Source organism: Oncorhynchus gorbuscha, linkage group LG14 (genome assembly GCF_021184085.1).
Source record: "Oncorhynchus gorbuscha isolate QuinsamMale2020 ecotype Even-year linkage group LG14, OgorEven_v1.0, whole genome shotgun sequence".
Classification (NCBI taxonomy): Eukaryota; Metazoa; Chordata; class Actinopteri; order Salmoniformes; family Salmonidae; genus Oncorhynchus; species Oncorhynchus gorbuscha.
In genome coordinates this window covers 32,150,749-32,161,473 of record NC_060186.1, presented here as the reverse complement: position 1 = coordinate 32,161,473, position 10,725 = coordinate 32,150,749, and the positions used below count along the sequence as shown (strand labels likewise).

The window sequence follows — 10,725 nt, the reverse complement described above, 5'->3', positions numbered from 1 at the left end:
CTGTTACCACAACACTGTTCATTCCAACTGCTGCAAAGTGTGAAAAAAGCTGGGATATTGGCTTGCATTGGTTTTGTGCCACACATGTAAAAAAGTTAGCATAGTGTCCAGGTAAACAAATCCAAAGCATGAATTGTGGTCTTACCTTATCCATATACTGCTTACAGGGAAAGGAAACCAATATATATTATAATTTTGTAATTCTGGGTGAAATTAGCCAAAATAGTTTTTTAATGTTTGACTTCAGGTTTGAGGGTAAAGGCCTATAGCACAATTTTTGTGAATGATTATGGATGATAAAATGGAACATGTCAAGTGTTTGTGTGTCCAACAGAGAACCACATTGTAAATGTGGCTATAGAAACAATTATTATCTGATTTGTGGCTGTTACCCACCCACAACTTTATTTTTGTATCCAAATGATACAACAGCATTGTAGGGACAAATGTAATACCGTCATAAGAATGCACTGCAACTCAAAAGCATGTAGACCGCAGCAGAAATCTCCTCAAGTTGTTTATACATTCTGTTCATTTGGGGAGGGGCGGGAACTAGGCATAAACACAACTTCCAATAAACAATTAACTAATTACAAAAGGCTAGATATGAGTCTCATTCCGACAGTATTAAGAAACCTCATTACAGCTAACCTCTCATACATTAAAAGCAATGAGAAAGAAAACATTATGATAGGGACCATATTTCAGAGTTGTGTGAGGCTACACTTTAAATGAAATTACATGAAGACTAAGTTTCTCATATGGTACATACACTTATTTAAGTATTTTTAAAGACTTCATCATTGGCAGTGTGAAATAAAAATAAAATGTGGGTATCACACAAAATGGTTGCACAAAAATAACTGTGTGTAAACCACGCCCCCAAATATTAAAATGAGCCCCGCCTCTAGCGGGGCTTGGTGGGGACTTGCCTCTGTTGGCCTTGGTAGGGGCTGGGCCTTGTTGGGCTGGTGTGGGCCATGTTGGGTAGATTTAGGATTGGTATGGGCTAGCCCGTGTTGGGCTTGGTGGGGACTAGACTTTGTTGGGCTTGTGTAGGTGTATTTGGGATTGGTGTGGGCTAGCCTGTGTTGGTCTTGTTGTGGGCTAGCCCGTGTCCTCTCCTAAGTCTTAGATGCACTATTGTTAAGTGACTGTCCCACTGGATGTCATAAGGTGAATGCACCAATTTGTAAGTCGCTCTGGATAAGAGCGTCTGCTAAATGACTTAAATGTAAATGTAAATGTGTGACAGGCTAGCCTGTCTTGAGCTGGTGTGGGCTCGCCTGTGTTGGGCTTGTTGTGGGCTAGCCCGTGCCCACCGAATACTGCATGGGGCCAATGGGGTCATGTTTCCAGGGATTCCCGATTGAGGCCTAAATATTTCAGCACTACCCCTACAGACATAAATAGAGATTGATTGAATCTCTGTTATTGTAGACATGATGAATGTAGCTATCGAAATCTATTGTATAAAATGTTATAATAAAATAGACATAATGAAGCATGCATGAATAGCCTATGTTGCAAAGCTATTTGTGCAGGCTATCATCTAGTCAAATATTAATATAAATAAAGACAGCATTTTACATTTAATTTGTTTCGCTTTGAAAGTTTTAATAGATACAATTGTGTCCACCAAAAAAGACGAAGTGCTTGTGTTATTGTAGCCTAGTCCGCACGACTATGAACAGTGCAGCATTTGGCCACAAGAGCGCGAGCCACACCAGATGAGGGGAAGGTGACAACATTCGCGTGCCTTTTAGTCGGAAAGATTGCGGGTAAAGTAAAACATTCCATTCCAAACACTGTCAAAGCCACACCGGAGGCTGTCAACAGCTTACTTCCACACACTTCAGCATCTCTCCGTCTTGCACGATGATCCCCGACAACCAAGATATCAGACACACAGTTGGTTTTTATTTCATTTTTCTGTCGTTCGGTAAGTATTGTTTAACTTGCCATTCTATTTGGAGTTATGCACATTTTACTGTTGCTTTGTGTGGCAAGTGGCTGTTTTAAGCAGAGTAGAGCAAGCACGGTGGCTCCATGTCTTGTTATGGGGACACCGTGTTGCACATCTTGGAAGAGCTAACGCTAGCTAGCCATTAAGCTAGTCAGCAAATGACTGGACATTGCGCATATTTGCATCAGGTTAGGAACTTAGAAACTCCTAATTGGAGAAGCTACACAGTCGCTAACGACTGCTGGTGTTAAATTGTGTTTTTAGTTAATTGTGAATTGCACAAACGCATGTTTTTACTACGACAGCAAAGAACAAGCTGTGGAAGCTAGCTACTGTATAAGTACATTCTAAACTTCCTGACCAGGGGCATATTCTTTACGCCGATTCTGTTGCGAAACGTTTATTAAACGGGAGTCAACGGAACGAAACTGGGAGGGATCTCAATTAATTTGTCCAATATAAACTCTGGTTTTGGCTCTGTTTGCTTCCGTTTGGTTCTTACGGTAAACGGTTTCTGTAATGAATACGCCCCAGTGTTTTGCTGGCTGCTGAGTGCGCAGTTTATGGTGTGCAAGTTTGCTTACATTCTATGAAAATTACTTTTAAATTTGTAACTGTGCGGTTACGTTTGAATAGCTACATTGTACTCATTGATTACTCCGACCAATCGCTCAACGTGATGGATGTGCGACGCAATTAGCACAGCGGCTAACTGTAAATTAGGTCTCATATTGCATCATTATTCTGCCAATAAAAGTTCATGTAACAGATTAGCAATACCTAAAGACTGCAGCCAGGAATAATGCATTATGATATGGTTATGCATTGTAAGACTTGTCATATACATGTATGACCCATAGGTATCAATATGATCAAGATCCATGAACCTGACTAAGTAATATTTGTTAAATAAGAATGTTATTCAGCAAACCTGGGTTCAAACACTATTTGACATCTTTAAATACTTTGAGGGGCAGGTTTGCTGGACACAGATTAAGCATAGTCCTTGACGCTATCCAATGGATTGTAATAATTTGTTGGTAAAAAAGTGGAGGTTTTAAAACATTGTTTTAATTTGCTCCATGGCTCAGGCAGCCAAGTGTATGCTACGTTGAAAGCTGTTTGGCTCAGCTAAAGATGATCTATTATATTGCTCAGCTCAGATGCGACTTGTGAAGGGGAATAACTTTGCTGCTGTTTCTAATTAATAAACAATGCCATGCTGGTGGGTGGTAACATTCAAATAAAACCCAGCCCTCAAAAGAACCACAGACTGAAAAGTATTAGCACATCATATCATGGGAAATACATGGCACTGGCATGGAAAATATCAGAGGTTTCCACTACAGATTTCCCACTTCAACCACAAATATATCATACTTTGACTTAAAACAATGACTTATTGACTTAAATTATTGTGCAACATCACGGGTAGGCTAAACTATGGGCATCGTCTTTCAGCTGAAAAAAATTGCATTTCTGCTCTTGTGGGGATTTAATCAAATAAGATTTGAACCCAGGTCTGCTATTCATTATTCACCATAGTGGTTACAGATTATCTCACCAATTGTCCACGCTGTACTAACAGCCTCATGAGCATTAATGTAATTGTTGAATGGTATAAGTGAATGGAGTAGATTTTACAAGAATGTATCTGTAACACCACAGTTTTGTAGATTAGCCTATTGTGTGGGCAACCAACTCACTTCCTTGTGGTTATTGTCCTGCCTGAGATTGGAAGATTGGGAGTTCGATCCCTGGACTAGTCATACCAAAGACTGTAAAAAATGGGTCCCAATGCATCTCTGCTTGGCACTCAGCAGATGGATTGGCAGGGGTAAGGTCCCACGATAGACTAGCATCCTGTCCAGGGTGGTATATTTGTACATCAAACTGCCTCACGCTACAGAAACAGGATATGGTTCCTGCTCCTATTAGCTGTTCCGGCTCCTACCTACATATGAGCAGATCATTGCCTTGCTGTGGTTCAAGCAGATCTGACCCTGATCTGGCCCAATCAGCCTGACCCTGCCATTTAGTTAAGTAAAAAACTGAGGGATGAGAAAATGTAACCACTTTCAAATTCATAGGCGGAGCTATGGATGCATAGCCTGGCTAACAGTGAAGATTCAGTTTGTTGGTGCACTATTCACACAGAAATTGGCTTGAGTTTTGATTGGTTCTGTTTTTTTTTCTCCTGGGGATTGAGAACTCTCCTTGTTTGGATTTGAAATTCCCACAGTTGTATTGGAAGGGGGGTTGCTCGTTGTGTATGTGGTTATCCACATCCACATAGTGTGTGGTTGTCCATGTGGATGTTTGAGTGGGAAATAAACAGAGGGGAACTAATCAGTAAAAAAGTACAGCCCCAGCAACTTTGTTATTGTTTTTGTTTTTGTGGACGATATGGAGGTGAGGTGCGGTTGTGTGGTTAAAAAAAATGAAGTGTGGTTAAAAAAAAATGTTCAGTACATATTCTGCTGTTCTATTGCGTGAGCAATGATGTCTGAGGGAAACGAACTGTGTTTGTTTTTTGAAGTAACTTCTTTGTTGTTTTATATCCCAAACAGATGTGGCAGTTTCACCATTAAGGATTCCAGGTTTAAATACACTGCTCAAAAAAATAAAGGGAACACTTAAACAACACAATGTAACTCCAAGTCAATCACACTTCTGTGAAATTAAACTGTCCACTTAGGAAACAACACTGATTGACAATAAATGTCACATGCTGTTGTGCAAATGGAATAGACAACAGGTGGAAATTATAGGCAATTAGCAAGACACCCCCAATAAAGGAGTGGTTCTGCAGGTGGGGACCACAGACCACTTCTCAGTTCCTATGCTTACTGGCTAATGTTTTGGTCACTTTTGAATACTGGCGGTGCTTTCACTCTAGTGGTAGCATGAGACGGAGTCTACAACCCACTCAAGTGGCTCAGGTAGTGCAGCTCATCCAGGATGGGACATCAATGAGATATGTGGCAAGAAGGTTTGCTGTGTCTGTCAGCGTAGTGTCTAGAGCATGGAGGCGCTACCAGGAGACAGGGAGGAGGCCATAGGAGGGCAACAAACCCAGCAGCAGGACCGCTACCTCCGCCTTTGTGCAGGGAGGAGCACTGCCAGAGCCCTGCAAAATGATCTCCAGCAGGCCACAAATGTGCATGTGTCTGCTCAAACGGTCAGAAACAGACTCCATGAGGGTGGTACGAGGGCCCGACATCCACAGGTGGGGGATGTGCTTACAGCCCAACACCGTGCAGGACGTTTGGCATTTGCAGAGAACACCAAGATTGGCAAATTTGCCACTGGTGCCCTGTGCTCTTCACAGATGAAAGCAGGTTGACACTGAGCACGTGACAGACGTGACAGTCTGGAGACGCTGTGGAGAACGTTCTACTGCCTTCAACATACTCCAGAATGACCGGTTTGGCGGTGGGTCAGTCATGGTGTGGGGTGTCATTTCTTTGGGGGGCCGCACAGCCCTCCATGTGCTCGCCAGAGGTAGCCTGACTGCCATTAGGTAGAGGAAGGCGTTGATGCTATGGACTGGCCCAACCGTTCCAGACCTGAATCCAATTGAGCACATCTGGGACATCATGTCTTGCTCCATCCACAGACTGTCCAGGAGTTGGCGGATGCTTTAGTCCAGGTCTGGGAGGAGATCCCTCAGGAGACCATCCGCCACCTCATCATGAGCGTGCCCAGGCGTTGTAGGGAGGTCATACAGGCACGTGGAGGCCACACACGCTACTGAGCCTCATTTTGATTTGTTTTAAGGACATTACATCAAAGTTGGACCAGCCTGTAGTGTGGTTTTCCACTTTAATTTTGAGTGTGACTCCAAATCCAGACCTCCATGGGTTGATCAATTTGATTTTCATTGATCATTTTTGTGTGATTTTGTCAGCACATTCAATGATGTAAAGAAAAAAATATTTCATTCATTCAGATCTAGGTGTTATTTTAGTGTTACCTTTTATTTTTTTTGAGCAGTGTATTTATCTCTTGCTGTTTTTCAGCAACAGTTTTTGACAACCAACCACCTATAACAACCTTAAGGTCTGTCATTGGAACTCCATTCCTCCAGCTGGGGGGTTTCGATGCCAGTAGACCCGCATAGGGCTACCTGCCATCACATCATCTGTCTTTGACGATCTTCCCTCGGACACGACGCCATTCCTAAAACTATTTAATAAAGTTCCATATTGCTTTGCGTCTTTGTTCATAAAGCTGTACTCGATTTGAAAGGAAACTCCCAAAGTAATATTCTACCGTTATACTAATTTAAAGCAATAGTCATGTGTGGTCACCTAGATGATCATTTCAGCACCGTTCACACTGCTTTGGGACAAGCATGGGGGACTCGTATTGATAAATCAATCAATGTCAGATTTGAGCATTCACTGAATCTCCGTTTGGCTCTTTGTAAACAATTAGGCTGGTAAAATGTTAGCTAAGTTGAGGTGAATGCTCATGATCATCTTTATTCTAGTTTGCTTATATATTAGCTGATCAGAAACATTTTCTACCATGTTATGTAGCAAAACAAGTAGCCTGTCCTACACCTGACCAAAAGCTTGTCTGATAATCAATCATGTCTTACTCCTGACCAAAAGCTTGTGACTTGTCTAATAATCAATCAATGTGATTTTGTTTTTACTGTATCCCTGTCTGTATATTTGGTTAATTGATCTCTAGCTAGGCAAGCGTGGGTGGTAGCTCATTTATTTGTTTGTCATCTTTCACTTATCAGAAACATTTAACATGCAATAATGTAGGGCTGGGCGATATGGACAAAATTGTGTGTGTCGAGAGCACTGGTTGAGAGAGAATTTCAGCAGCCAGCCGAGCAGCACCAGTGCACGTAGTAAAAACTTTTTACCGGTCATAGGTAGGCTGTTTAGATTGCCAGTATGCAGACACCCATTTCCAACCCTTTTGCCATAAAACATATGAACACGGTAGAACTGATCAAACTGGAAAACAACTTTAGGGGCACTAGAATGTGTAGATAAAGTAAATTGAGGTGGTTTAAAGTAAACTGCATTTTAATGTTGGTTTTCCTTATGGAATACCGTATCAAGTGAAGTGTTTTACGCATGCACAGTTCTTGGTTCTCGAGCGCTGAGCAAGTGGACATTTTAAATGGAAGTTATGGAACTCTCTCGCGTGCTTCTGTTATGGGAAAAACTCAACAATGAAACTGGCATTAAATGTGGAGAATGATACAGTTGCATCTGTTGGCCATCAAGTAGGCTATACTTTATATGCAGTTGTAGGCTACTGTAGCCTGAAATGACGATATCGCTGCAGCCATTGTGTAGCCTACCTGGAGCTGGCAAACCGATTTGAAAAAATAGCCTATAGTTTCAGTAGATTTGAGTTGTAGCCTTGTGTTGTTAAGCAATTATTAATAGTCATGTTTAATTAATTAAATTGGAAGGTATCAATTGTGATCATGTTCACAGTTTTATTGCAAGTGTATCATTCTCCACATTTAACGTCAGTCTCATTTTGGATATTTCTCTGAAATGAGATGTTGGCCTATTAGGGGGGCTATAGGATACCTGCATCTAGCTCAGCAAACCATAGTAAAGTTGAATAGTCAGATTTAGGTCTGGTATTATCAGGTTGAATAGCTAATTATGTTTGCTCTGACGCAGTACATTTATTACCTAGCTAGTGATTAGCATTAGTGGCTAACAAGATTTAGGCCCAACTTGCTAAGAAAGGAGAAACTAGTTGTTTGCAGATGTAAGAAACACAAACTAGTAGTGTAATTATAGAACGCTAGTGGATTTATATTAAGAAGCAACGTGAAAACAGCACCGTTGTCGTCAACATTGTTGCATGTGCTGCATTGACCATGCAGAGACTGAAGTTTTTCGTGGTCAAGGTTCAAGAAATGCACTTCTTCTTTGGTATAATCTCGTTGGCAACAATTATATGTCCATTCCGCCACCTACTGTACAGGTGGATAATAAAGATCCGAAACATAGACCATTTGCAACTGGTTGAGGTGCATCCACCTCCATATCTTCAGAACTGGGGCCTCTTGCCCCTTAAACTCTCTTCACCGCCTCCACATAGGAGATTTGCTGTACAGCCCTGATCCTTGATACCTCAATCTCTTTCACCCTAACAGGCTGACTACATCGCTCGCATCGCGTGCACGAGCGTTGCAAAATACATTTTGAAATCTATATATATATATTCAATTATTGCACCCACACTGCTTGCGCGTGACAACAAGCAGATTGCACTGCAAGTCCTGCCTCTCCCATCGCCTCATTGGTTTATAGAAGCAGGTACCCACGTGTCATCTCTTCATTGGTTATACCCACGTGGGTGACTGAAAGACGAACAAGGTCGGTAGCGGTACTACACCTAATTTATGAAAGTTGCCAATCGCAATATGAAGATGAGAGAAGAAAAAGGCTGGAAGAAGGAGTGATGACTAGAAACGATTTAGTTGACCATTTATGCGTGGATTAATTGGCGGAGTAGAGGACCTTGTGCAATTCAGGTAAAATAACAACCCAATGTTTTATCTCAGGACAAAATAGTTAGCAAGTGCAAGCAAGCAGGCTAAATTGCCATAAATGTTTAATGCTTTTCGACCTGTCCCCATATTAATATAATTGGTTTTGAGTTTATTTTGATATTTTAACCTGTGTGTCGTGATCGCGTTTGGTGTGGGGGGGGCAAAATCAATTCATGCACCATGGCGCATGCTCGCAAATATGATCCCCACCACAGTTGCAACATTTTACATTCACAGGCTGGGAATAAATAAAATAGTGTCCATCTGCAAACACTTGACGCATGGCCAAACGTTTTACACTTCTTGCATTGTATCTTATATATCCCAATTTTAGATAGGGTGGTAAATACTCATCAAACATCAATCATACAGATACACTTTGCTCCTTTTTCCCCATTCTTCATACAGGTCAAGCAACATGCATTTAACTTTTCCTGGAATTTGTTGCCTAAGATATTGATTATCAATGTCCAACGTGATGTCAGAGAACACCTTTTACCGGTGCCCTGTTCCGGAAATCAAAGCCGTCCACTTCATGCTTTGATTAATTTGCGAGCCACGATGCATGCTCCTTCTGCTCTTTAGATACAAATCATTGCATCTTTAGATGCAATCAAAGTAACTCCTGGTTACTTTGATTGCATCAACTTTTCCCAACAGCGCCTTTAAACATAATCAAGCACTTTATTTTTTAAATAAAATAACAAATAAATAACTTGAATTTCTGCCAAACATCCATTTCAATAATCGCTCAAAAGACCTGTGTTTTGAATGCATGTTTGATTAGGAAAACATTGGGATCAGTTATGGGTCTACTTTCGATAGTTTACAAGGTCCAACAAGGCACATTAGCAGCCGCAGGGTGGTCATAGGGTGTATTTTGTTAGGATGTATCAGCGTTAACAGATGCCGTTGGAATATGGGCTTCTTCTGATACTAGTCTTGTGGATCATCATCAGCCTATTCATATTGCAATTTAAAAAATGTCAATCATCCGAAAAATATGTTTAATCAAGGCCACAAATTTCTCTGGCCCAGCCAATATTGGAGTCCTTGTGCCGCTAGTGTCTGCAGCTGCTGCGGCTGAGAGAGAACTGTAGTACGCTAAAAGGTGAACCCTGCTGCCGCTAGTGTCCGCAGCTGCTGCGGATGAGAGAGCCGTAGTACGCTAAAAGGTGAATCCTGGTGCCGCTATTTTTAATTTCACCTTTATTTAACCAGGTAGGCTAGTTGTGAACAAGTTATCATTTAAAACTGCGACCTGGCCAAGATAAAGCAAAGTAGTGCGACACAAACAACAACACAGAGTTACACATGGAATAAAAAATAAATAAGCCAATAACACAAACAAGTCAATGACACAGTAGAAAAAAAGTCTATATACAGTGTGTGCAAAAGGCATGAGGAGGTAGGCAATAAATAGGCCATAGGAGCGAATAATTTAAATTTAGCAGATTAACACTGGAGTGATAAATGAGGAGATGATGTGCAAGTAGAGATACTGGTGTTCAAAAGAGCAGAAAAGTAAATAAAAACAGTATGGGGATGAGGTAGGTAGATTGGGTGGGCTATTTACAGATGGACTATGTACAGCTGCAGCGATCGGTTAGCTGCTCAGATAGTTGATGTTTAAAGTTGGTGAGGGAAATAAGTCTCCAACTTCAGTGATTTTTGCAATTCGTTCCAGTCACTGGTAGCAGAGAACTGGAAGGAAAGGCGGCCAAAGAGGTGTTGGCTTTGGGGATGATCAGTGAGATATACCTGCTGGAACGTGTGCTACGGGTTGGTTATCTTGACCATTGAACTGAGATAAGGCGGAGCTTTACCTAACAGACTTAGACCTGGAGTCAGTGGGTCTGGTGACGAATATGTCGCGAGGGCCAGCCGACTAGAACATACAGGTCGCAGTGGTGGGTGGTATAGGGTGATTTGGTAACATAACGGATGACACTGTGATAGACTGGATCCAGTTTGCTGAGTAGAGTATTGGTAGCTATTTTGTAGATGACATCGCCGAAGTCGAGGATCGGTAGGATAGTTAGTTTTACTAGGGTAAGTTGGGCTGCGTGAGTGAAGGAGGCTTTGTTGTGAAATAGAAAGCCGTTTCTAGATTTGATTTTGGATTGGAGATGTTTGATATGAGTCTGGAAGGAGAGTTTACAGTCTTACCAGACACCTAGCTATATATAGTTGTCAGCATATTCTATGTCGG

At 41.5% G+C, this 10,725-nt stretch overlaps 1 protein-coding gene across 1 annotated transcript in view; it reads left to right on the top strand.

Moving 5' to 3' along the window:
* The first annotated feature begins 1,693 nt into the window (after nt 1-1,693).
* Nucleotides 1,694-10,725, top strand: part of LOC123994795 (beta-1,3-glucosyltransferase-like) — a 119,547-nt gene continuing 110,515 nt past the window's right edge. The window contains exon 1 of the mRNA XM_046297786.1: nt 1,694-1,942. Coding sequence (XP_046153742.1) covers nt 1,879-1,942 — 64 coding nt within the window. The 5' untranslated portion in view covers nt 1,694-1,878. The remainder of the gene's footprint in view (nt 1,943-10,725) is intronic.